This window comes from Athalia rosae, chromosome 5 (genome assembly GCF_917208135.1).
Source record: "Athalia rosae chromosome 5, iyAthRosa1.1, whole genome shotgun sequence".
NCBI lineage: Eukaryota > Metazoa > Arthropoda > Insecta > Hymenoptera > Athaliidae > Athalia > Athalia rosae.
In genome coordinates, this window is record NC_064030.1 from 16,550,882 (window position 1) to 16,576,516 (window position 25,635).

The following is a 25,635-nucleotide window of genomic DNA, read 5'->3' on the forward strand; positions in this document are numbered from 1 at the left end:
TATAATACAAGTATCACGGTTTTATGAAGTGATTTTCTACGTCGTTTTATTAATTTAGGATATTAGAATAAATATAAATAAATAAATAACATTTAATGAAACGACGATCGATTATTCTCTATTTTATACACTTGTCAAATCATATTAGTCATCGAGGACCCAAAAAACCAAAAGAAAAAATACAAGAAATTAAAACAAATGCAGATCCACTGAAAATTTGGAATTTATACTATCTACGAAGTGAAGAAAGAACAATTTTTTCCCCCGCAATTCGACAACGGAAACCCCGAAACGACCTTCACTTTTTTTATCTTCTTCTTGTGATATTTTTACTTTGTCTCCGCTCAAGTCTTGGCAGCACTTTGGCAGCAGCCCACAGAATGTGGTGTGCAAATTTTTAACGCATCAGCGGTCAGTGAGTAGGGAAAATTGTTGAGACTATCGAATCGAATGGTCACAACGATCAACGATAGTGAACTGCCGACTCCGTGAACAGCGTATGAAATTTTATAACGCATTTGCATCCTACTCGATTCTTTATGCATTTAAGGGGATGATAAACGGTAAATATTTCCACAGACGATTTGAGGTCAATGAACTGGTCCGTCCGAGGTGTATCTCCACCCTATTTTTAAAATTAGGAACAATGAAAGGAAAGGATTTTTTTCTTTTTCATGTACAGCGTTTTATTTTATCAAAGACAGTCGTTTAAAATATATATGCTAAAAAAGTTTCTTTTTTTTCTCCTTTTCTCCGTTCACATAGGTATATAGTATAATACATAGGTATCATTAAACGGACATAGATATATACTTAAATATATATATTTTTATGTGTATATCATAAATGCGGGACGCTATCGACAATTCATTTTACATATTTTATCATTTTTCCACTTACCGCTATAAATATATCTCTTATATATATGTTTAAATACCAAGTTGATTTACATCGCCCTCCATTAATTTTTTTTCTCATTTTTGCATTAAAGATGCAATAATTCCGTATATACAAATTACAATAATCACGCACCTACCGATTGATTCGTAGGAGGGTAAAAATTTTATCGTTACGATTATTTTTATGTAATCATCGTACGAGGGATAAGATTCATCCGATTGCTTGCCGATTCAAAAGATTCGATTTATAAAACACAACCATTCACCACATTCATTCAGTGCATCATTTTATGAAGCTTCAATATCTTTCCTAGTCTCTGTTTGGCGGTCTTCATACCCTTTTTAGGTTTTCGTTCTGCAACAGAAGAAGCGGTAGATTAAATAGGACCGAAGTATTACAGCGTCTTTGTTAACGATCGGTTTTTATCTTACCAGCTGGAATCGGGACCGCCAATTTCGCTTTCACGTCTTTTAACCGATTCGGACTCGTCAGAATCGAACTGTAGCTGTCCGTCGTTGCGACAATCTCTTCTACGATAGGGGGAACAACAATTGGCGCTGGGATAACGGGCAATAAAACTTCTTTCTGTTTCCGTTTATTGTAAGTCCTCTTGGCTACGGGCTGCTCGTGAGAAAGAATTCATTGTCTTCGGATATCTCAAGGTTTCCAGTACTCATTTCAATGAGAATCGGAAGAAAAAACTACTCACATGTTGTTTCGCTCGTTTCGCGGCAGCGGCTTCCAGTCCTTTTTCAACCGAAGTTTTTCTGACGCCCTCTCGAGCGGGTCGATTTGTTTTTGGTAAAAGAGGGCCGACTCTTGCTTTTGGATTCCAAGCCTCGTCGACGCGGCGTTTACCTCTGGGTTTGAATATGAATTCTTCGTCGTCGGATGCGTCGAGGGCGGGGTAAACTGTGGGGAGTCAGATTAAAAAGAATTTCGGGTAAGATCGGCAACTCGGACGAGGATGAGAATCACTTACTGAAATCCTCGTCCTGGTGGACTTTGTCGATGTTTTCTATCAACTGATCGTCGTCGTCCTCTTGTTCGGATTTGTTCGATTTTTCCGGACTCCCGGATGTAGTGGAATAACATTGCTCGCTGAACGATAGCATCCCCGCTATAGCCTCGCGGGTGGACGGTGATGCCCTGCCAGAACTAGCCGTTTTCAATTTACAAATACTAGGACATCAAGAAATAAAAAACACACACTACTATTGCGTAAATGCCCGGATACGGCGGAATAAATAATCATCTCAGTATCATCGAACCGTAATCGCTAATCAGTCTTCACAGTAGCCGCTAATTTAGTTACGTGCAAATATTTATTACGGGATTTCAATTATTTCTGCCCCATGCACAATCCATGAAAATTAATTGAATATGATCGAATTCTATTTAAAGGCACATGCACACATTATTTCAGCTTTCCACTTACCCGGTTGGAGGTGGTGTCGGCTGACCATACTGCGATACACTTGTTGGCGCCCTGAAAAACAAGAAGATGGAATATTAAACCCGTAGTCCCCGTGGTCCGTGGATCGTTATTTTTTACGTATTTTAAATGGTTTTTCTTACGCAGGTTCCAGCCGTTGCGCAGCGTTTCCCAATGTATAAGCAGAGGCTTTGAGGAGTTCCTCTATACCGTTTTTTGGGGCATCGGTCAGCACATCTACGTCTCCGTCAAAATCGCGTTTAATTTTTTTAACTGCCGTTGCTTTGGACGGTTTGGAATTCTGATGCTTTTTCCGCTTCGGTGCTTCGTCTATAGTGAAACCGCTGTAAGTGCTTTCGTTACTCCCATCGTGAAAATCGTACACAGAACTCTGTTTCCACGTCAGTTCTTTGGGAGTTTCGATCGAATGATCCGTGGTGAAATTACCGAAGTTATTTATCACCTCGTTCGTACTTCTTATCACCTCTTTGTCTCCGAGCTTGAATTTTATCACCTTGAGACTTTGTTTTCCCAATTTTGCGGAGGATTTTTCTTTCGATTTAGCGACCGGGCTCGGCTCCTCAGTAGTGCCGATATTGCTACGGGGGTAGGGATACATCATGGGCTTGGGGAGAGTGAGTTTTAGGGGAGGTCTGCTGACCGGTGAGCCGTCGCCGACTTCGATTTTAGAGTCTGACTTGTAGGTTTCTTTAGCGTTTGGTTTTACTGGCTTTGCAGATATGTGGTCTGCAGCGTCGTAGTCGACAAAGTCTTTGTTTAAAGGCTTTTTTCTTTTTCTTTTACTCTCACGTTCTGGTTTGGGAGGATTAAGGGATATTAGGTAACGCTCAGCGTGTCGGATATCTTTACTAAACTCTTTCAACAACTTCTGACTGTTGATCGTGTGTGGTATCTGACCGCGACTCGTCATGTTGTACTGAAATTGAAATTAGAACCGCATAAAAATCCATGGAATCCCGTCAGGTTACTAGTATAATAATCTACGTGTTCTCGAGTTCTATCCTCACGTCTTTGTCTGTGTTCCATTGTTTCAATATACTCAGCAGCGCTTTAACACCCTGCAATAAATAAGGAGGGCACTTTTTCTCCTCGTTATTAAGTTCCTTCAATTCTTTTAGCAGCCTCTTTGCCGCAAACCAATTTATTGTCTCAAAACCCGGATACTGAAACTTCGCGGGAGTTTTCATCTTCTTCTCCAGCTCATAGATCCTAAAATAAAACATCAAATGCTTCGCTGTGCACTTTTTATCGTATTTCATGACTTCGATAGAACTCACTGAATTTGCATTGGTATGTTTAAACTGTGGAGAAAATTCCCGCCAAAGACCAGAGAGTCAACAGGTGTGAGAACTGCGTGTATCCACCCTGTAGGTATCATCATAGTTTGCCCCTGTTTAACGACACATTTGTAGCACGCGTCAGCCTGATCTCCAAAGAATGTTTCGCTCTGACTAGAGCTGCACATCCAATGCTGATAAAGCTGAATATTAGCGGGTGATGGTCTAACGAGATAAAATATCTTTTCTCCTCTCAGGACGTGGTACCAGACAGAAGTACCGCCAAAGTCTATGTGAAAATCAGTGAAGCTGTCTTTTACACCCATCAAGCAATACTTTTGAACCTCCGGCCTCTTTAACTCGCTATCTTCCGGCCAATCCCTCGGCCACACAGAGTTTACCCAGTCGAGTTTACGGGCAATGTAAGGAGCCTCGACCATTGGGGATAATCTGGAAATCGGATCCGACATTAAAACTATTTCTATTGGAAATATTCATAATGTATAATAATTTACCCTGTGTTTGTAAATTCCAGGCTTATAACGTTCAAAACTCTCGTACGGCAAGGGTCGTTGTAATACTCAACAAAATCACGGAGTTTCATTCTGAGATTATTCTGTTTTGTTACATCTATCACATCCATCTCTCTGTCGCCACCTGCAAAATATAGAGAACTTCCAGTAGGGAAATTACCAGCTGGTTGATTTTATGTCATCGTCTAATACCGCACCTATGTAGCTCTCGACGTCATAGACACTAAAGTTGGCTGGAGGTACGGTCATATCAAGGCCATCTTTCCCATCAATTATAACAGGTACTTCGAATCCATTTGTTTGTAAATACTGCAAAGTTAATTGCTGGCCCCTGACGTGTTTTATGATATCATCAGCTTTAGGAAAGTGGCGAGATTTGAGTTCTCTAATAAAAACATGCGTTCCAGTCTGAACAGGTTTCTCGCTAGCTTCCGACTCCACATAATCATGTCTGTGCCAATTCATTCTTGTTTTCACTGATCGAAAAAATATCATCAATAAAAAAAAACTACTTTGCTGTACTGCTCCGATGTGAACTTCCGTCTCAGGTAAACTTACTTAGTGACGGGCCACTGGCCTTTGTACACGTTGGACAGTGATATTTATCGAGGTCTGTTGAAGCGTATTCCTTTATTGATACACATCTGTGTGAAATAAAAAATATTCCTTCAAACTAGTGAAAAATTGTGCTGTCAGGCTCAGATAATCAGCTGTCAACAGGAACTCAGCAGTAGCCTGGGCTAACCTTACTCTGAATAAGTTTCAATCAATTACTCGCAAATCGAAGGGCATTGTGTTCATAAAAGGGATTAGGGATATTATTGAGGCATTGCTTGTTTCATTAATGAAAGTCAAATCAGTATTTTCATTCATATATTGGCTTGAATCGGTGATATCAACATTGGAGTGTGTGAATACTCGGAGGTTATGCCAGCAAAAATAGAACGGAAGATAGCGCTTCTTGGAGACAGTAGAAGGCAGATTTTCACGGTAGTCTTTTGTTGATTCCGTCAGTTGTATAGCTGGAGAGTTTGTGGGAAGGTCTGACAGAATCTACTAGAATATTTGACAGTCCTGCAGTTCGGTTGAGTGTTTGTACAACGGTGAAGGAAAACATGACAGATTTTACTCGAGGATGAAGCTTTGCACCACTTGAGGTAATGTTTATCAACTAATTAAATCGTCCTGAAAACGAGTCGCGTCCAGAAGCTTTTAAAAATGAAATTACGAAGCGATGGGTTAGAACTCACCCTCCGTGATACCATTCCTTGCAAACATCGCATTGTATCATAAACTGTTCTGTCGTGTAAGATTGTCCACAGAAACAATATGAAGCTGTTGTAGCTGTTTGAGGTGCAGATGCTGCTGTTGCAGGTTGGAGCTCCATTTTTGTTTATATGAAATGTTTGTCTGTATTTTATGCGGATTGAGCCGCAGCTTGAGGATGCGGGTCCGATTTTCGGTGGTTTTCGGGTCCTTCGAACTTCATTACACCTTTAGATCGTCATTTTTCAACCCACTCGAGTCACCAAATTATATTTATAAGGGTGTTTTATTACGACGGAACTGTCAGCTTTTCACGAGAAAGGGAGTGACGGGACGCTCCTGATTGTTTACCAGCCATAGACTCGCGCGATTCACGATTCTCACGAGTCGCGGACGGGCAACGAATTTCGACCTATTCGTTGGTAGTGGCGCTGCTAGCACCGAAAAAAATTGGACCCGCAGACCCTTGGGGCCCTTGAGATGGTGTTTTTGACGGATGTCATGTGATCATGTCTTCTAGCCTATGTTATTGAAAGAGTGAAAGATTTAAAGCGAAATTGGATTATGTCAAACAATTTTCTATTTTTATTACTTACAATATGTTTTTAATGACTTTGCGCGACAGAGCTCGTTATTTATAATTCTCCAAGGCTTACAAAGTTAGTCCTTGCCGCAAATTGCAACTGATCTTAGAAAATTCTGTACAAACGCTTTTAGATACTTACATACTACTTTGTAGTATATTTATAACAAAACTATTTTATCATCAGTGAATATCCTAGCGCGTAAAAATGATAAGCGATATTTTGATGCAAATTATCTTCTTCCAGTTGAAGTGTTTGTGTTATTCAGTAAAATAATCATACTGACCAAATCGCATCTCGCATCGCACAGGCTAAATAAATATACAACGCATCCTCAAGCTTTGGAGATCTGATGCCCATTAACAAGAAAAAATCTATTTCGTTGTGATCAATTTGCTAGGGCAATCGGAATAGCTACGAGAACGAGGGATTTATATTGATACTCGTTAACGCTCTACGCTCGAGAACGTTCAAGTGTTGATAAAATGCCGGAAAACAATGATGAGTGGAAAAGTTTAGTAGGAACTCCCGTAGATACTGACTAAGATTCATATGGTAAACTGGGTCGTTTTTTAATTCTGGATCTTCGTCTTCTTCATCATCTTCGTCGGCATCCAGTTCTGTAGGATAATCTATTAATAAAAATTGTGCTACTGCACTCAAACGGTACATCGATAACAATTGCACTCACGTATCAGGGTGGATTCATTCCCGGGATCTATCAAATCTTCTTGATTATCCTCATCCTCATCTTCGTCAGATTTCTGAAATTCAATCGCAACAGTTGAACAACAAATAGAAAATTACGTAAGAAAATTCGCCCTATTGAATTCACTGTAATCTTTACTCACCTCGATCTCTTGACTCGCACAAACGGCCTCGATATCATTAGATAGCTCGTTTATTATCAATTTGAATATTTTAACTAGTAGAGGTATCGTGGTCCATTGCAAGGGCTGTGCTTGAGCTTTGCTTCTTGTCCTGATGCCCTCATCTCCACCTGAAAACGATTCAATACAAAATCAATGATATTCCAGAGCCATTTTTCTACGATTCAATTCTTTGCTTCTTACCTGAAAATATCTGGTCTCCTTTAACGGTGATCTCGTTGAGTCTCGAGTCGTCGTGGGTCACACCGTGCTCGAGAATTTTGCATAGAGCCAAAGTGGCTGTTTTTCTATCGTATATACCAAAAAATAAATGTTGCCTGGAGACCCACTCGGACATAACGAAAGCAAGAGCACTTTGCCCAGTGGGTCCTGGTATCGTAGACAGAAAGTTCAGTACCGCGTTAAACTCTGTGTTTATCAGATGTGCATAGACCATGAGGAGACTTTGTACAACTGTCAGAGTCTCTGCGCGCTGCATTTTGCTGAGAACAGCCTTTAGCAGTAGGTCTATATTTTCGCCAAGTGTGTTACCGGCCCTTCTTATCAAGGTTGTAACTAATTTTCCAACGAATGTCGCTGTGAATTCACTAGACTGGAATTATACAATGGTCAAATCACACCAATCATCTTGAAATACGATAATTAACATGGGTTGCACATACCTGAGGATTCAGGAGCTGAGCTACTATCTGTAGAATGTAGTGCAGCCCCGTTTGACCTTCATTATCCCTGTGGCTGATCACTTGTTGTGCAGCTACCGCAAGATATGTGCGTATTACTTCACCACCACTTTGGAGCGTTGCATTATCATCGGAACTGAGAACGCAATGACAAGAAGCCGGAAAGGCTGTCTCGATCAAAATGCTACTAAGCGGTTGAGGGGAGTGCTGAACCAGCACCTGTAACACATCGAGTGCGACACTACGAACGCCCTCTTGAATAAGAAATAATTGTTAAGGACCGAATGGTGCAATTTGGCAAAAAACAAGAAACTTTTGATTAATTGAAAAACATATACCTTCTTTCGATTTATCCAAAGGACTAATGCTCATCATGCTAACGAGTGTCGGTACGAGCCTGGTCTGTAACGGACCTATGCACTCAGGATTCAGGGTCAATTCCCTGAAGATTTCCTGACAGACTCCGAGAACAACCGGATCGCTGTGAAATTTAAGAAACGCAGCGATCGTCAATGGGCATATTTTACCCTCTATGGAGGCTGTGAACGATTTGTCGAGCTGTAAATGAACAAGACAAGCTCACGAGAGTATTCTACATTTTTGTCTCAATGATATTTGATTTTCCAAGGATTACTGACCGAAACCAAAATTGCAAAGCATTCGAGAACGAGAGTGAGGACTTCCGCTGACATCTGACTGGCGAGATTAAAAAGCCCTTGGAATAGAGCTGGCAAGTGGGATCTCAATATGTTGTCATTCCCGTTATTTCCTTCGACTGATGCATTGCAGAACCAATAAGCAGATTTTACTGCACTTATCCTTATACAAGCTGGTTGATTCTCCTGGAGACCATTTACTGTTGCCTCAAGAAAACGCGATGTCATTTCGGGTGGCATCTGTTGCGCGTATCTACCAGCCAAACACAAGCAACGGCCTAGCAGTAACGGATGAGATCCTGAATTGTTCAGATGAGCAAGTATGACATTTTCAAGGAATGCTACAATGTCAAATTGCAACGTTCCAGCTTGCTGCTTCTCCACAATTATGTCTTTCACGATACCAAAGGCCAGGATAGAGGCTTCGTGCAGTTTCCACCAATTCTGATTAACGTTTTCATTAGCGCTAATACGCATCGCATTTCCGGCCTCTATTTGCTTGGTGATAACTTCACACAATGCATTCGCAGCAGTTTGCTCAAAGTTGGTAACTAAAGCCTGTAACAAGGTCTATTGTGTTAGAGAGCCACAACCGTTCGAAAAAATTTCAGATACTTAGATATGACCACTTACGAGCAGTAAACCTTGTGCAGATATGCGAACATTATATGCGAAAACGTACTGTTCTTCCTCCTCAACAAACTGGCTTGGATTATTAGTCCATAGCTCAATTTGTTCGTCAGTTATTTCCATGAATATTATTAAATAATAAAGAACTTCAGTCAATAAATTGTCCAGAAGGCTGGAAAATCTGTGGTAGTCCACCAGGGTGTGGATAAAATCGAATATGGCGATAACCAGGTTGTTGAAGTTTATTATCTCGCCTAGAAGAAATAGAGAACTGTCCATGACAAAATTCTGCCTTTCGTATTCACGTTTATCGGTGATTTCTTACCATCAGAATCTATGTCGTTATTGTCACTATTGCCACCGCCATTGACTGTGTCCTCTTGATAAACTTTAGCACTTTCTTGTAATGTTTCCCAGATCGGTGGCAACATTTGTGGTAAAAAGTTTGAAACGTATTTTGGCAGTCTTGAAATCAGCATGTTTATGGCTTTGATTATGTCCGTCTTCAAACCGCTGTCGCTGGTCAATCCATTCTGAGCTCTCAAACTATGTATAAACTTTTCACAGAACATCGGTATCACAGGTTGCAAATATTGCTGCGTAAATCCCTTCTGATAGACCCCAGTTGTTGCTATTAGCTGTCCAATTGTTGTAAAAATCTCGACTGCACGGCCTCGGATTCGCACCGAATATTGCTGCAAGAATTAACAATTAATATTGGGCTGCTACAGTTGTATCAATGACAGGGAAATGATTCTCACATTCTCTCCCTGGAATATTCTATACATTTCTTGCAGAATGACTGGGCCGACGTTGGGCAACTGTGTGTCACTGAGATCTCTGGTGAACTCTGTTAAAACTCGCATGGCACCGTGAACGGCAAATTCATTTTCTCCACTCAAGCAGTTCACCAATATATCAAAAAGTCCAGGCCAATTTTCTGGCCAGTCCCAATGTGCTATAGCTGAGATGGCATAAGCAACTGCAGTCCTCACCTGTACGTTCATATCAGATAGATCCATAAAGACAATAGTTCTCATTTTCATTTACCTTGCTAATTGACTCTCTCAGTCCAAGAGGCAGCAGCTCCTTTATTTTCTCTTTAGTTTCCAATTTGATCTCAGGAGATCGAAATTTTTCTGCCAATGAACACCAATGTGTTTCGACATACTGTTTCAGGATCACAGAAGCCAATTGGCGGATTGGCAGTTGCCCATTTGGATCAACGACAAATTCTGTCAGATGGATACCAAACTCCTCTGTTACTTCTAAAGCTTGGATCCTCTGCTCCGCAGCCTGTCTTGTCTCTCGATGAGGAGACAATATCCCATTTAAAGTATCCTGGAGAGCCTCTCTCAACGATCCCTGAACATCACCCAGACCAATACTCATCTCGGGATTCAATCAACCACCTTTAGTCAAGTAGGAAAACAGACAACGAAAATCTCATACGATTCTTACAACACTTTGTTCATTGAATTAAATGACACTTGGAATCGCCTGAAAACCAGGTATAGGTTAAAACTAGCGGCAAGAATGTAAAAAATTTCTTATGAGAATTCTAAGTGCATTTGATCAACTAATCAGGAACTCTAGAGTAATTTTTATTTTTTACCGAGTATTTGTTATGAAGAACTGACAACCTTATTTTATGTACTTTGAAACTTGTAGTGCCTGTGCCGGTAATGTGTCGAGCATGTGGTGTGGTGAAAAATTCTTAAGGGAAAACGACTGATCAATGCACTACAATTTTGCTTACCTTTCTTTTTGAATATGTTTTACTAAGAAGAGTCGATGCCGTTTCGGTGCATTCTATCAATATAAACGAAAAATCGGACGCGCCAAAGAGGGTTTTTAAGTACGATAAAGTCGCGTTAAAACAACCAAAACAACATTGAAAAACCCTTTAACTACAACCGTTCAAAGCTCATAGCCTATTTTCAGGGGGGCGATCAAGTCACCAAGCGAAAAACGTTTAAACTACGGAAAACGTGTGCGTACTAGAAACTAAGTGAACGATCTAGCATCTGAGTACTTGCTTTTGTAATTGAGGTGGTTGAAAAATTTCTACCCATAATAAAACTATGAATAAAATCTTCTAGAAACCTAAAGTGTTCGCCAAAGTTTTGAAATAAAATTGTGACTAATTTGCCTGCAGTACATTACATTTGGAGATGTTTTAATCAAACACAACAATGTAGTACAGGAAAAATGGAGTGGACACTAGAAAGGATAAATATACCTCAAAGCTTTATTGTTCTTGATAATGCCTATAACACGGTAAGCGATGTAATAAAAAACAAATAAATCCAATAGTTCAATCATTTGATAAATCTTCTTGTCAAATCATTTCGAAACAAGTGTTGTCGAGACACACTCAACCATCAGATCACTTGTATTTTCAGTTCTCGTGTGGGCGAAACACAAAGAATCAGATTATTTGTGTGAGTCTTGTTGTCTCACGACAACACTGCATGTTCATCAGAGATACTAAGACACTCTCCGTTCTTGATTTGAAAGTAGGTATTTCTTGGGAAAGTTAAACCTTGTCATTATTTGTTCTCCAGTTGCGCGAAACCTAAGATTAATTGACAAATTTCATTTTCTCAGAGTTCTAACGGAGTCTATGTAAATGGCAAACTTCAGGAGCCGAATGTTCTCATTCCCCTTCAGGAAAATGATATCATCGGGATTGGGAGTTTTGAAGAATACAGGGACAATGAACCCATGTTCATATACAGAGTACATAAAGGAAATGTAAGTTGAAATTGAATATTACCTTCTGAATCAATATGGCACTTGATTTACTGATCTAAATAATCTGAGTAGCTGGGAGCACGAAACCCAGATAACTTTGACCTACTACCAACTCAACAATCAACCTCATCATCCGCCTTGGCAAGAGATGATAAAATAAACAATGAGGAGATCGTCATAGATTCAGAGTCAGAGGAGAGGCATACATTGAAACGAAACCATCCATCGAGAACAGACACCCACCCTTCTGCTCCAAAGATTGCTAAGATTGCAGACAAGATTCTAGTGATAGAAGGTATGTAGGTAGTCCATGCAAAATAGCTTTTTAACTGTGAAGAATTGGGGGATACGATCTAATTTTTGTATACTTGGGCAAAGGGCCATCAGAGTGTGAATCTCGATTATTGTGACAATACCTGTCGTGCGTTTACTGCGATCTTGATTTGAAGGTTTTTTTCTTGTTTTTTGAGTAATTCTTTTATTTTCAGCTTGAAAGTGAAACTATAATAACCAAAGTTGTAGGATATGCAATTCCTTATAGGATCACTAAGAGCTGGGTCCGTTTAGTTGGCTTCAGCTGGCATACTTTGTCAAAAATTATAAAGATATTGCGTTGTGTATCATTTCAGATGATGATGATGATGAAATTTTCAACAAAAACCTGGACAAACCTGTTGTAACGGTTCCTGAAAAAACGGAGGAATCCGATGAAATTAGGAAACTTTGGTCAAAGGATACTTCATCAGTGAAAATGAAATTTCAGTTGGAGAATCCAAGTGTCCCCTACATACATGCCCTAGAAGCAAACAGCACTACTCGTTCGGGGTCCAGTAGGTCAAATATAAATCTTCAAAAAGATAACAAGAGCACCATTCTACGGGAAGTTAGGCATGCTGAAAACGGACCTCATCTTACGTCAATGAATTCGCATTCAGCAGCCACAAACAAGTTGGCGACAGAAACTGTTGATTGTGTGTCTTCCAAGTCGAAAAGGTCGATCACCGCCGAAAGAGACCAAGTGATGATAGAAGTTCAACATATTTGTGATCTATTCGATCAAAGCTCTGGTACAAAAAATGATGCAAATACGAAGAAACGAGTCTTCCGAGATAAGCTTACAAACTCCGCCAGATGTACTGTCGACAACTCAGAGCCCGTCGAAATTGCGAACATTCAGAATAAGGGCGAAAAGATCGATTCTCGAGGCAACGCGGATAACAAAGGCACACTGTTTAACAAGCTTTTGACTTTTATTGGAGGAAGTTCTGCTACAAAAAACAATTCAAAGAGAAAAAATAAAGTCCCTGCAGCCACGCTTACAAACTCTAGTAGATATACCTTCGACACTTTGGAGCCCACTGAAAAGATTAGCGTTCAGAATAATGGTAGTAGAAATAATTTTCAGGGCATGAGTGATGAGGGTAGAAAAGGCAACACGCTTTCGAATAACCCGACTCTGTCCAAACGACGTTCTGGTACAGAGAACGATGCAAATACCAGAAATCGAGTTTCTTCGGACACGCTTGCGAATTCCGCTAGACGTACCCGCAATATTCGGGAGCCTACTGAAAATTTCGAAATTCAGAATAAGGGCGATTACATCGATCTTCGGGGCATCAAGGACTCTTCACTGATATCCAAGGGAAATGTTGCATTTAAGTGTGATCTACAAAGAAATAATTCGGACGATAGAGAAAAGCCGACAATACCTTGTAAAACCACGGGACGAAATCCGTTGGATAGATCGTCTTACATGGATGAAATTCCACTGGCGGCTTCCTCGCCTTTCAAAGAAAAAGAGGCCAAACAGGATTTTACAACGAGTTTCTCAGTATCTGATACGACAAATTTGAGCGATGATGATGAGGACATATTCCCGAATTCTCAACTTTTTCACTCAACGAACGACGCAGCAGAGTTCAACATGGACGACGAACTGTTTGAAGTAGAGGAAAAGCAAATTCCCGATTATAACAGTAAACCCGAATTCTTGGATAATGGAGAAATTCAAGATCACGGGGAAGTAATCACACTTTCGGATAGCGAGGACGATGAAAACCCCTGGCTAGATAGGCTTTCGAGAAGTCAAAGAATAAAAGAAGAAGAATCTGACATTGTCGAGGAACAGGGTTTGAATGATCCACTTTTATGGGAAGAAATGAACAAAGATTTTTTCTTCGACGAAGCTGAAGAACCTCAAGTTCGCCAAGGTGAAGGAACTAATTTGGAGAAAGATGGTGTACATCCGCAATCTCCACCTAGGACAGACGGCCCATCGATCCCTTTTCTCAAATTGGTAGCTATCGAAAAACTTATCGGTGATGATAAAGTAGACCGTGATCAAGATCACATCACCCAGACATCGGATTCACTGCACATCGAATCGGTTACTGCGGACAAAAGCGGTGATGAGAACCTCGGAAGACCGCCGCCAGTAAAATTACTCATCCCTAAAGGGCCCCAAATAATTGAGCCACTGCATTTACCCCAGAAAAAGCGACGCAGTTTAAAAGACGCTCTTGAAAAAACCGATACAGAGATATTGAATCCACCTTCAACAAGTAGCATCTGTAACTTCAAGGTGAGGAATTGCAGCGTTGAGTTACAAAAATTACCTTTAACTGCCAAGCAGAAAAGGCAGCTACAAATGGTATCCAGAGCCGACCAAAAAGCGTACGAAGAAGAGCAGCGGTTGAGAAGGATAAAAAATAGGTGGGCACAGAACATTCCATTGCCTGTGGGTAAACGTAACAGTGTAATGATTTCCCGAACCAAAAAATCGGAGATCATCAACGAGCGGAAAGAAAAACTCAAAGCTCTTGCCGCTAAGCACAAAGCGGATAATCAAAAGCCTTCCGTTGAAAGAATTGCCGCGAAAGCAAAGGCCAAAGTAACTCTGAAGACTAGAGGTGACTTTCTGATCACCGAGCAACAGACCGTCTCATCTACCAAACCTGCTGCCAAATCCTCAGAGGCTGCAAAGAGTAAAACAGAAGAAAAATCCCCAAAATTAAAAAAAAAAAGTTCAAACCATGCAAGTAAATCTGAGTCAGTGAAAGTCACAAAAAAACCTACCTCGTCTGCAGGTAAATCTGTATCAAAGAGAAACTCACAAGAATCTACACGCAAGAAAACCAAAGATGAGCAAAGCAACAATAAAAAGGAACCTAGTCAAAAACTATCACCGAATAAGGAAAATAGAAGAGAATCTGGTCAAAAATCGTCGCCGTCGAAGCAACCCAAAAAAGCCGAAACGCCTAATGACAATATCCCAAAATCTACTGGGGGTCGTCCGGTGATCACAGACATAAAAACTATCAAATTGCCGCTGGGGGCATGTTTGAAAAAGAAAAAAGACCAGCTTCCGACTACTTCTGATAAATCTCTAATAAAAAAAAAAAAGAGAGTCAGATTCAGCAGTGACTTGGTCACTGTTAGAGTCTTCGAGATAGATCCTAATAATAAGATGAAAAAATGTGTTGGAAAAGACGCTCTGATTCCCAGGGAAAAATTGGTACTTGCCAACAATAATGTGCCCGACGACACGTTGTACAAATTAGAAGAATTTTTCGTGCAAATATTTACCTGGAATCCTTCATGGCTTGAGGTACAATAGTTGAGAAGTTGTTTGAGATGCTGCTTTGTTCGTTTTTAAAATGCGATTTTTAATCATTTATCTTTTCTACTTATAACTTTGAATAGGAACAAAGGTACCTGCAAAGCGAACCACCCATTCTTAACAACAAGACCTTAATTCCGATGCTAACAAACTACAGAAGTTACAAGGAATACTATCAGGTCATGTCGCCACCAATGCTGATTGAACTGTGGCAGGGAATGACCAGGGAATTTGAAAATATTAACAAGAACTATAGGTCCGTATTTGAACAACGTGTCGAGGTGGAGTAGTAGTTGCTCGGATATTCGAACTAACTTAGTTTTATTTCAGACGAAAAACGGTGTATTGCTCGGTCGTCAGCAATTCTGTGTCAGTCCAAAAGATCAGCGGACCGAATTTGGAAATGACATCAATGATGTTGGAAGTGTTGGCGAGCAACGAAGACATTAAAAAACAGTGCCATCCGATGTTCGGAGATTTGGTGTACGTCGAGCTTTGCTACAAGAACGATGAAAAAAAGCAGTGTTTCCTCAAGGTTTTCGCTTATATTACGAACATGATTCGGAAAGCGATCACGCCCAATACTTTCTTCAATCGTGATCTACGTAAGTAGAGATGTTTTTCTGCCCCTCATCGGTCAACTTATCAACTTTCCGATCTAACGGTAAATATCAATTTCAATCTCAATAGACATCTACACGCCAAAACCGGACTATGTTCTAACTTTCACCGTCATAACGAGATTGTTAAAAGTGGATGTTTGTACGAATCGCTTATCGCGTCTAAGGTGCGTTACGTACTTGCGGTCGAATATGCGGATGGTTCAGGCCCTCCAATACTTGCCCAAGTCACCTCTTGTTAATCTCATAGTAAACCCACGTATTGAAGATTACCAGTTGTCTGATGTTGAACATCAGTCTGCTCTCGTCACGAGAGTGAGTATCCCCAGAACTTACGGTTTTTAAAACTAATCGAGCCGATTTCAATGACCATTCCATTATCCAGGATTCTCTGAATCACAAGCAATTGGAGGCCGTTTTAAAAGCGACGGAAGTCATTGTTCGAAGAGTGCCAAAAATTTGCCTCATTCAAGGACCGCCGGGTACCGGTAAATCGAAGGTGATAGAAAACATAGTCATGCAGGTACTTTACGGCGACAACAGGTATAAAAAGAAGGAACAGAGCCTCAGGATACTTCTATGCGCCCCATCAAACGCAGCGATCGATGAAATTGTTCTACGTCTTCTGAGTCGAAGAGCAAGCCTCGCAAAGGACCGGTTCAAAATGGTCCGTGTCGGTATGCAGGGCCCCATGCACCCACGGGTCAGAGAAATTTCCGTCGAGGAACTTGCGAAGAGGCTCACAAGAAAAGCTTACGCTGGCTATACAAATTCTGACTCGTGTGTGGATAGCCTCGAGGATGAGGTAACAACAGCCTTCCGCTGAAATACTTAAGTTTTTTCAAAATATTCGATCTTTTTCCTCGCAATTCACTTACAACTACGTCGCATCGTTGTTCGCAGAAGAGATATCTGGAGGCGAGAATTAACGCTATAAATATGGAGTTGACTAGCAGTCGACTAACAGACATGTGTCACGTACAGTGTCTGAACATGAAACTCGCAGATCTCCAGACGAAATATAACTTGGTTAAAAACCGCTTGCAAGTGAGTGCTCGCAACGAGAAGACGGAGAAGAATCGCTTTGATATTTACGACGTCTCTTTTTTTTCAGTCCAAGGACAGCGAATTCGACTCTCGCGAATTCGCTAAGTTGCAGCGATCCGCGGAAAATAAGGTATTGATCGGCGCTGACATAATCGCGTGTACTTTATCTTCCTGTTACGCAAACTTGATGGAATCTGCCTTCAGGTAAATTCTTCGGGAAGAAAACCTTTCTCGAACGAAAAATAAAAATACATCATTCACGTTTGATTTCCATCGTGACGAACGGACGATTGTTTCAGTGGCCGTCGAAACAAGATAACGGTATGCATAGTCGACGAGGCGACTCAAAGCTCGGAAGCGGAAACTTTGATCCCGCTTATGCTCGGAGTGAACACTTTGGTACTCGTTGGGGATCCAAATCAGCTCCCAGCGACCGTCATTTCTCAGGTAAGCGAGTATGGGAGATTTTTCGCTGATTACCAATCACCTGATCTGACCACGAATCGATCGGTTGCTTTTTCGCGATCTTTCAGAAAGCGAAACAGCTGGGACTCGACCAATCGTTATTTGCACGGATCCAAATTGCCTTCAGTTTGCAAGAAAACAGTCCGGTGATCATGTTGAATATGCAGTACAGGATGAACCCCAGCATTTCCTACTGGCCGAACCAATTTTTTTACGCTGGCAAATTGAGAAACGCACATCCCGAGAACGAACACGGTCTACCCTTACGTCCGTACAGAGTCATGGACCTTGATTCCGAACAAGACTCCGATAAATTTACCAATAAGAACGAGGCGGCATTCGTCGCAAATGTCGTCTGGAGCATAATCAGCCTCGTGGATTGTGGAGTGGCTATACCGATCATATCGATAGCCATCATAACGCCGTATCGTAACCAGCTGCCTGTAATACAAGCCAAAGTAGATGAGAAGTATGTAATATCAGAGCGATAATCTCTAGGTACCCGACTCTTAACGCAATGTCATTGAATATGCAACAGGCTTTCCCCCATCAAGGAAGGTATCCAAGGTAGAATACAGATAGATGTGAACACGGTAGACAGTTTCCAGGGCCAGGAACGCGACATCGTTGTAATGTCGTGTGTCAGATCAAACGGACTCGGATTTTTAGCGGATCGGCAACGACTTTGCGTCGCTTTAACCAGAGCCAAACAGAGCCTAGTATTATGCGGCAACTTCAAAAACTTCGTGGTAAAACATTGCGACTATTTCTTGTCAATCGCTCATTCGTTCGAATGAAAGTCATTCATTTTTTTTTTTTTATCCTCAGAGAGATCCGATGTGGAGCGCTCTGCTTTACGACGCTTCAACCAGGGGACATCACGTACCGATAACCGCGACCGCACCACCAGCAGAAATAATACCACATTTGATAAAATAAGATAATAATGCATAAAAGTGAGAAAAAACCGTCAAACTTTGACCAAAAAAAGTTGATATCAATCACCGTGATAAAATTGATCATCTAATTATAGTTTGTGACAAGTACCTCGTACTTATCTGTACAGTAACTACCAGTATTTAAGTACAGAAAATCTTTTATTTTTTACTTTATCTTCTAAGTATGATTTTTATTTTTTAATACGTAGTCGTGTGTTTATATGAGAACGTGTAAGATTATGTTTTTGAAAGTCGTTCGTTCGTCATGATTGGAAGGAAAAAGTCATGACCAATAGTTCCTCGGAAAGTACAAAGCCCGAAATATATGCTCGAATAAAATATATGCAATAAAATTGGTGAGAATTATCCCTCAAACGCGCAGACGCTGAAATGACCAGTGTCCGGTGATTCCAGGTGTTCGTATTTACGCGACCCTTCTCGCAACCCTTGCGATGTAGTGTCCGCGTAGTGACCAGAAGGTACCTGAACTCGACCGCAAAATTTTCAGTTCCCATCGTCGAATCATCGGTTGGATAGAAATTTATTCAGTTAATTATTCCACGAGAACACTGTAGATAAATTTCTCCTCATCTAGCCGAATAAAAGAATCATCGCGGGTTCCGTAGCGACGAATATTTTATTCAACACTTTCGAATCCGCTGAATCAAAATTCCCGCAAAAATTGGAAACTATCAAAGTAGTAAGTACTCAACGATCCCCCACGGTCCTACAAAATAATCAAACAAAGTTCACTTTTCCACACTTATTTCTACTCGCCTTAGTTTTCCACGGAGTTACCCGGACGTACATTAAATAAATTGCTATCGAAAAACGAAGTTTTCCTGCCCACCTAAACGTTTACGTTACATTTCTATCGAACGAAAATGATCGCCGGTTGATGATTAACTTCGAACGAAGTCGTTCGTTACTTCAAATCAGTCCCCGGCTGTAATACACGTACAACTTGTAGTTTCCTTCTTAAATGTGTACAATACACGAAACTTGGAATGCAAATTTATTTTTCAACATAAGAATATCCGAATCAATATTATAGTTGCGTTGCGTGTACAGAACCGACTAAAACCACCGCAAACGTTTCCTATACATAACTGATAAAATTTTCTTTCGCGTTTTACACCGCGTTATTATTATTATTTAAGAAATATGAGGCATTTCGCTGAAAATCGCAACGCCCCTGAAAATATTTTTGAAAAATTTTCGTAATTGAAAAAAAGTACAATCAAAGAGCAAAAACAGTCCAAAGAAACTAATTTTTCGATCTAACTTAATCGTTTTTCAAAAGTCTGCACATTTCTTGGAGGGTGATTTTTTTTCTCCTCGAGTTCGATGCTTTCGCATACCTATATTATATGAATGAAGAAAATTTTCTCGCCTAACGATTTCTCGAGGTAATATCAATTATTTATTTTTTGTTTTCTTCCCTCCACGGTTGGGATACAATCAATGTCAGTCATGAGAATTTTTAGAACTGTTCGTGAAAGTCCGGTAAATATTTGATGAAAATTAGTCAACGAAATGTCAATTTTTTTTTTTTGCTCCCCTGCACCCTTCGCAGACCTGCAATGTAGCGCGAGGCTATGTATAGAGGGTCATTTATATTTCACGAAGTCCGAGGTGCGTGGAATAATTCGTGACCTTATAAAACACCCGGTATGAGTTGAATATAAATCAGATTTGTGAACAAAATGAATTAAAAAAAAATACTACGTTCCTTTTTTGTCAACGTTTAATCTGAAATTTCAGCCATGGAAAAACCGGAATCTTCGATGGGCGGCGGAAGCGTAATTGAACTCGAAGATCGCGATCCAAATAATTTGAATCAACATCTTCAGGTGTGCAAATTAAAGTATTTGTAGAAAAAAAAAACCACAAAAAAAAAAAACTTCGTCATGTTCTCTTGTAAATATTAATATTCACCTGCCTACGCACGAGTTATATATTTCTTTACAAAATCAGGTCACTTTTGTTGTAAAAATTGATTATCAATTATTACTATCACGATATCACGTTCTAATCTCTCTTTTTATAAAACGAAACAATTTGTAGTGATTTTTTTTGCCCTTTTTTTTTTTGACAATTTATCCTGGAGATAACATTATATTCCTCCACGTCTAATAACTATACCTATACCTACACGGATTAAATTGATAAGGATGATCAAAAATTCCCGAACAATATCAATGAAGAGCAAATGAACTCTGTTGGGAAATTAATTCGTTACCTTTTTCTTCAATCAGGATATAACGAATTTTTTTTGTCTTCACGGATAATTGAAAAAAATTTTTCCAAGTTTGTTTGATTTATTTTCAAAAAAAAAATTTTCAGGTGATGTGGGACGACGTGATAGGCGAACCGGACGGGATCAGAAGTCCGGAGTGTGCGTGGAGACTGAGCGGTCACTGTTTCAGATTTTCTAAGGGTTGTTGTTACGTCTTTTTATCAGTTTTGGTGGCACCCTTAGCGGCCCTTTGCTTGGGTTTTACCTTCGCGTGTCTGGCTTTCGAGGTATATGCTGTTTCATGTCCTATATAAATCCATACTTGTGTCGGTAGAAATGTCGTTGAACCTTTTCCTCGTATATAACACATACTATACGCAATTATTGTGTTGGAGAACTGCGAAAGGTACAAGAAAATCGATAACAAGTGCGACTGTTAATTCATAGGTGAACCGATGTAATTTATTGGTGAACAGATGTACGAAGGGCAAAGAACGGGACGAACTATCGCCCTTTTTTTTTATTTTTGAAATTTTTCTCTCATCTTCTTTTACAGCACATCTGGTGCGTCGCTCCGTGTCTCCGCGTGTGGAAAATAAGTTGTGCGGCTACCAGAACTTGTTTCACATCGGCGGTTCAGGCCGTCGTACGACCTTGCAGCGACGGAGTCGGTTTTCTATTTCACAATATACGAATTTTTAATCAAAAATTGCCCGACGGTCCGAATCGGAAGGAAGACGTGCTCCTGGTTTGAACGAACGATATACAGAGGCGGGGGGGGGGGAGGAATAAAGAAATTGAAATCGAAGAGAAAAATTACTGCGGGAGAGAAGCTTTTATCGATGATTCATTTGATCGATTGTTTTTAATTGATAGGATACCTGTAATAATTGCACGAAGAAACTTTTTCTTAGAAAGTTAGAGGAACAAGAAGTTGGAAAAATTTATATTGAGATTTTTTAGCTGAAATTTTTATGATTGTTAGAATATGTAATACCGTAATATTATATATAGTCGTTATTTTGTGAAATTTATAAGTACAAAGACAAAAAAAAAACCAAAAATGAAGTCGGAAGAAGAATGAAGAAAAAAAACCGTCCATATATAAACCATATACATATATATATATATATACACCTACGTAATAAAACTTAATAAAGTTTTTCGAAATCCAAAAAGTTTCGTCCGAATATTGAAAAAAAAAAACAAAAGAATACCCGCGTCGTAATTTGAATTTTGTGCGTGGTTCTTTTCAGCCAATAGGATTGGTGAATATTTTTACGCACCAAAGCACCCGGAGCGATAATAATTAATGACGCAATCTAATTTATTTTCATTGATTCGAGAGATGAAAAAATTACATAAAACGTGACTCCGAATTACGTCACAAATATTGTCGTAATATATTCGACGCATATACATAATATCCATGTATTATAATTTCCTTATGTCGTAGGTCATGTGATTAAGAATCTTATCTTTCGCGTATATTCGTTATTCAAGTTTTGATTTACTTTATTTTCTTATTATTTACTTTATTCGTTCATTTTCAACGGAATGATATCGCGTGAATTCTCACGTACTAACTTATCATCGCGTATATTTGATACGAGACCAGTTTATCCGCGACAATATGGCCGTTCGGACGCAAAGATTATTCGCTATATTGAGCGATCGAATTTCTCCAATAAATTTAGCCAAAAGTATCCTTTTCCGATATATTTTAAACAATACTTTAATCATATTACATCAAATAACAATTTTAAAATCTACGAACACACGATAGTCACAAGTCATCCATCTTTTTTTTCTTGTTCTTTTATTTTATATTCTTTTTCTGGATTACATAATATATATATAGCTGTACGCACTATTTATGTAATATTTTTTTCTCAATTAAAACACTCTTCTAGAATTATCTACTTCGTCATGTACGAGAAGTCAATGTAAGTAGAAAAATTCAACTGTTTTTTCAAATTTCTACATCTGTTCAAAACAAAAAATGAAGAGCTAAGATAGCGTATGATATTTCACTGCAAGATCTGATCACGAAATGATTAAAAATAATCAGCTGCCTTTCATTAAGTAATCTGCTTACGTGCCACGAGTAGTGGGAGTAGAACGATTTCTCGGTCGGTAAAACAGTTTTGGATCACAATTTTATCTCACATCACAGCCGAGATAAATTTGGTATCAATGGGACGGCTTTTCGATCGGTAAAACAGTTTAGGATCACAATTTTATCTCACATCACAGCCGAGATAAATTTGGTATCAATGGGACGCGTTGTACTAAAATTCCTATGAAAATCAACAAAAAAAATGAAAAAAAATCGTCACTCGACGCTCGTTGGATTCTTCTTTCAGCCTCGTCATTCCGATGGGACGACGCGCTGAACTTGGAGGGCCAATTGACCCAGGACGAAATCCTCGTGCGCGATCAATTCCGTTCGTATTGTCGGGAGAAATTAATGCCGAGGATATTGCAAGCGAACAGACACGAAAATTTCGACAAGGAGATCATGAAAGAAATGGGAGAAATCGGCGCTCTCGGTTGCACGATAAAAGGGTACGGATGCGCGGGTGTCTCGAACGTAGCTTATGGTCTGATAGCGAAAGAAATCGAAAACGTGGACAGCAGCTACCGATCGGCACTCTCCGTTCAATCGTCCCTCGTCATGGGAGCCATCGAGATGTTCGGCAGCGAGGAACAGAAGGAAAAATATCTACCTCAGTTAGGTGAGCGTTCGGATCCCGTTGGTATTCAAACCTTGTTCGAAGCGCGCCTGATCTAGATCGCCGATTTTCGTTCACCCCGTTTCAGCTACCGGTAAATTGATCGGGTGCTTCGGACTCACCGAACCGAATCACGGCAGCGATCCGTCCTCGATGGAGAGCCGAGCGAAATACGACGAGACTAAAAAGGTCTACAAATTGTCCGGCAGCAAAACATGGCGAGTATATTTCCCGCGACGACGTTGACTCTGCCCTTCCTTCCTGCGGAGTCTTCGATTTTCGAACTCGCTCCTTTTTTCTTTTACCTTCCAACAATTTTCAGGATAACGAACTCTCCGGTCGCGGACGTCATGATAATTTGGGCGAAGTGCGACGACGATAAAATACGCGGTTTCATCGTCGAACGTTCCAACGACCTTGGAATAACCACCCCGAAAATCGAGGGAAAATTTTCCCTCCGAGCTTCCGTGACCGGAATGATTTTGATGGACGACGCCGTAGTGCCGGCCGAAAATCTGCTCCCCAAAGTTGCCGGGCTGAAGGTGAAACGGCAACGACTTTCGAACTTTTTCGCTTTTCGATCATTAGAAAAAATGAAAACTTGTCTCGTTTCCAGGGGCCATTCAGTTGTCTGAACAACGCCAGATACGGGATAGCCTGGGGTGCTTTGGGTGCGGCGGAATCTTGCCTGAACTTGGTGAGGACCTACACGATGGACAGAAAACAATTCGGTAAGCCCTTGGCGGCGAATCAGATCGTCCAAAAAAAAATGGCGGACATGATGACCGAGATATCAATCGGACTGCAAGCCTGCCTGAGAGTCGGTAGATTGAAGGACGAGCAGCGGTGAGAATATCTTTGGTTGTTTTTTTTTTCTTGTTTCTTTTTTTTTGCTCCGTTCATCGAGATCGCGAAAGGGGAAATTTTCAGGGCAACCCCGGAGATGATATCCATGGTGAAGAGGAACTCGGCCGGGAAAGCTCTGGACATCGCGAGGACGGCCAGAGACATGTTGGGAGGGAATGGAATATCCGACGAGTACCACGTCATCAGACACGTGATGAATTTGGAGGCGGTCAACACGTACGAAGGTAACGGAGACGCTGGATAAATTCATCCTACGTGACAACGGCGAGTCGAATTTTTGCTCTAATAATTTTTTTCAGGCTCTCACGACATCCACGCTCTGATACTCGGCAAAGCGATAACCGGAATACCAGCGTTCGCTTGAAGGTGTATCTGATAATTACCGAGCAAATTATCATTTAAGAATACAATTGTTATATCGTCTCAAGCATTGTTATGTACTCACGATGTCTGCACTTCAATTATAAAAGACAAAAGAAGTAAAAATAAAGAAAATGGCCGACCGACAAGGTTGGATTTGAAATTTCATGCATACAAATACCCACTTTACCTTGTAGTAATAATATAGTAATAATAATAATTCATTTGTGACTTCGAAAAATGATCATAAATCAGATTCTCTTTGTACATAGGTATGTACACACGTGTACGTGTCCAATCGATAAAGATACATGTACGTATATACAGGTGCGGTATGAATATTAACCATATAAATAAAAAAACGTTCTTTAAATCGACTTTATTCATATTCTCAGTATTGAAAAATTATATTTACAATTTGAACAGAATTATCCTTCATCATGGTTACACCTATCATTTAATTATTATTATACTATATGCATATTGTATATGTAACATATATTTATATATGTATATTATATATCTACCGATCCTGATACACTGCACGCTTCTAAAAATCGTTACTTATCATATTATTATTACTTATTATTACTTATTATTACTATCATCATTATCATTATTGTAAACGCTTTTACGTGATCATTTATAATATTAAATTATATTTATTTCAGTCACTTATCCTACGCGCGCCCGAATAATCGTTACATTTCAATAATCGCGACATGAGAAAACGGAAGAAAATACGAAACGAGGGAAAGAAAGAGACGAAAATCAATTCTGGTAAGATGATGTTATTCGATATAACAATTATATAATTTTTCACTTCGTCTCATAATAATATACGTTATGACTGAGATCGTTTGACTAGAGATCCGATAATTATCATTGCAATAATCAATCGGGGGGTCCAATGGATTTTTTTTCATCTTTTCACATCTGATTTGGTTTTTCGAGTAGGTGTAGGTATCGATAATTTAACGCGACATCATTTTGTGTATATATTATCAAACAGTGAACGAACAAAATCAAATATTTCATGACTAGAAAATAAAAGGCAATACGAAAAGAGAAGGAAAGGAACGAATCACCCATATCCGAATTCACAATTGCACGCCC

General features: G+C 39.9%; 5 protein-coding genes across 10 annotated transcripts; 3 read left to right on the top strand and 2 right to left on the bottom strand.

Annotated features, from left to right (window-relative positions):
• Positions 1-808: 808 nt before the first annotated feature.
• Positions 809-6,161, bottom strand: LOC105690987 (histone lysine demethylase PHF8-like). Of its 3 annotated transcripts, none has more exons than XM_012409198.3 (13): positions 6,029-6,161; positions 5,417-5,953; positions 4,725-4,810; positions 4,364-4,642; positions 4,149-4,290; positions 3,634-4,083; positions 3,364-3,565; positions 2,479-3,272; positions 2,339-2,389; positions 1,883-2,049; positions 1,610-1,812; positions 1,332-1,521; positions 809-1,254 (listed from the first exon to the last, which is right to left on the bottom strand). In XM_012409198.3, exons 2-13 carry the CDS (start codon positions 5,551-5,553, stop codon positions 1,175-1,177), a joined length of 2,781 nt encoding a protein of 926 aa, XP_012264621.2. In that variant the 5' UTR covers positions 5,554-5,953; positions 6,029-6,161; the 3' UTR covers positions 809-1,174. The 3 variants fall into 3 exon arrangements, with proteins under 3 accessions (XP_012264621.2, XP_012264620.2, XP_012264619.2); XM_012409197.3 differs by having other exon boundaries at positions 1,883-2,058; XM_012409196.3 differs by having other exon boundaries at positions 1,883-2,082.
• Positions 5,995-10,773, bottom strand: LOC105690986 (importin-9). Of its 3 annotated transcripts, none has more exons than XM_020855240.3 (12): positions 10,632-10,773; positions 9,923-10,284; positions 9,634-9,867; positions 9,198-9,567; positions 8,876-9,126; positions 8,225-8,800; positions 7,925-8,144; positions 7,569-7,840; positions 7,090-7,498; positions 6,868-7,016; positions 6,708-6,780; positions 5,995-6,636 (listed from the first exon to the last, which is right to left on the bottom strand). In XM_020855240.3, exons 2-12 carry the CDS (start codon positions 10,262-10,264, stop codon positions 6,431-6,433), a joined length of 3,102 nt encoding a protein of 1,033 aa, XP_020710899.2. In that variant the 5' UTR covers positions 10,265-10,284; positions 10,632-10,773; the 3' UTR covers positions 5,995-6,430. The 3 variants fall into 3 exon arrangements, with proteins under 3 accessions (XP_020710899.2, XP_012264616.2, XP_020710898.2); XM_012409193.3 differs by having other exon boundaries at positions 5,995-6,648; XM_020855239.2 differs by lacking the exon at positions 10,632-10,773 and adding an exon at positions 10,488-10,623 and having other exon boundaries at positions 5,995-6,648.
• Positions 10,774-10,842: 69 nt separating this feature from the next.
• On the top strand, positions 10,843-18,880 carry LOC105690985 (probable helicase senataxin). The gene is made up of 15 exons (XM_012409191.4): positions 10,843-11,152; positions 11,278-11,391; positions 11,483-11,629; positions 11,702-11,924; positions 12,259-15,236; positions 15,332-15,504; positions 15,579-15,853; positions 15,939-16,183; positions 16,254-16,673; positions 16,772-16,915; positions 16,983-17,119; positions 17,215-17,362; positions 17,449-17,849; positions 17,919-18,129; positions 18,209-18,880. The coding sequence occupies exons 1-15, from the start codon at positions 11,084-11,086 to the stop codon at positions 18,317-18,319; spliced, it is 5,796 nt and encodes a 1,931-aa protein (XP_012264614.2). The 5' UTR covers positions 10,843-11,083; the 3' UTR covers positions 18,320-18,880.
• A 3-nt stretch (positions 18,881-18,883) lies between these two features.
• On the top strand, positions 18,884-21,335 carry LOC105690989 (caveolin-3-like). 2 transcript variants are annotated; one of them, XM_048656041.1, is made up of 5 exons: positions 18,884-19,018; positions 19,895-19,989; positions 20,083-20,171; positions 20,665-20,844; positions 21,114-21,335. In XM_048656041.1, exons 3-5 carry the CDS (start codon positions 20,085-20,087, stop codon positions 21,309-21,311), a joined length of 465 nt encoding a protein of 154 aa, XP_048511998.1. In that variant the 5' UTR covers positions 18,884-19,018; positions 19,895-19,989; positions 20,083-20,084; the 3' UTR covers positions 21,312-21,335. The 2 variants fall into 2 exon arrangements, with proteins under 2 accessions (XP_048511998.1, XP_012264625.1); XM_012409202.4 differs by lacking the exon at positions 19,895-19,989.
• A 711-nt stretch (positions 21,336-22,046) lies between these two features.
• Positions 22,047-24,665, top strand: LOC105690978 (glutaryl-CoA dehydrogenase, mitochondrial). Its single transcript, XM_012409182.3, has 8 exons — positions 22,047-22,260; positions 22,471-22,503; positions 22,924-23,295; positions 23,381-23,510; positions 23,615-23,834; positions 23,909-24,138; positions 24,223-24,383; positions 24,459-24,665. The coding sequence occupies exons 1-8, from the start codon at positions 22,191-22,193 to the stop codon at positions 24,521-24,523; spliced, it is 1,281 nt and encodes a 426-aa protein (XP_012264605.2). The 5' UTR covers positions 22,047-22,190; the 3' UTR covers positions 24,524-24,665.
• The last annotated feature ends 970 nt before the right edge of the window (positions 24,666-25,635 follow it).

Bases quoted from the DNA above. Each gene is read 5' to 3' on its own strand.
- LOC105690985 (XM_012409191.4), top strand. From the start codon at position 11,084: ATGGAGTGGACACTAGAAAGGATAAATATACCTCAAAGCTTTATTGTT. The intron at 17,850-17,918 runs GTATGTAATATC...AATATGCAACAG, and splicing joins CAAGCCAAAGTAGATGAGAA to GCTTTCCCCCATCAAGGAAG. The intron at 18,130-18,208 runs GTAAAACATTGC...TTTTATCCTCAG, and splicing joins GCAACTTCAAAAACTTCGTG to AGAGATCCGATGTGGAGCGC.
- LOC105690978 (XM_012409182.3), top strand. From the start codon at position 22,191: ATGGCCGTTCGGACGCAAAGATTATTCGCTATATTGAGCGATCGAATT. The intron at 22,261-22,470 runs GTATCCTTTTCC...ACACTCTTCTAG, and splicing joins TCCAATAAATTTAGCCAAAA to AATTATCTACTTCGTCATGT. The intron at 24,139-24,222 runs GTGAGAATATCT...GGAAATTTTCAG, and splicing joins AGATTGAAGGACGAGCAGCG to GGCAACCCCGGAGATGATAT.
- LOC105690987 (XM_012409196.3), bottom strand. From the start codon at position 5,553: ATGGAGCTCCAACCTGCAACAGCAGCATCTGCACCTCAAACAGCTACA. The intron at 4,643-4,724 runs GTAAGTTTACCT...TTTTTCGATCAG, and splicing joins GGCCAGTGGCCCGTCACTAA to TGAAAACAAGAATGAATTGG. The intron at 2,083-2,338 runs GTAAGTGGAAAG...TTGATGTCCTAG, and splicing joins CCGACACCACCTCCAACCGG to TATTTGTAAATTGAAAACGG.
- LOC105690989 (XM_048656041.1), top strand. From the start codon at position 20,085: ATGGAAAAACCGGAATCTTCGATGGGCGGCGGAAGCGTAATTGAACTC. The intron at 20,172-20,664 runs GTGTGCAAATTA...AAAAATTTTCAG, and splicing joins ATTTGAATCAACATCTTCAG to GTGATGTGGGACGACGTGAT. The intron at 20,845-21,113 runs GTATATGCTGTT...CTTCTTTTACAG, and splicing joins TCGCGTGTCTGGCTTTCGAG to CACATCTGGTGCGTCGCTCC.
- LOC105690986 (XM_012409193.3), bottom strand. From the start codon at position 10,264: ATGAGTATTGGTCTGGGTGATGTTCAGGGATCGTTGAGAGAGGCTCTC. The intron at 9,127-9,197 runs GTAAGAAATCAC...TATTTCTTCTAG, and splicing joins TAACGACATAGATTCTGATG to GCGAGATAATAAACTTCAAC. The intron at 8,145-8,224 runs GTCAGTAATCCT...GTTCATTTACAG, and splicing joins GCTTTGCAATTTTGGTTTCG to CTCGACAAATCGTTCACAGC.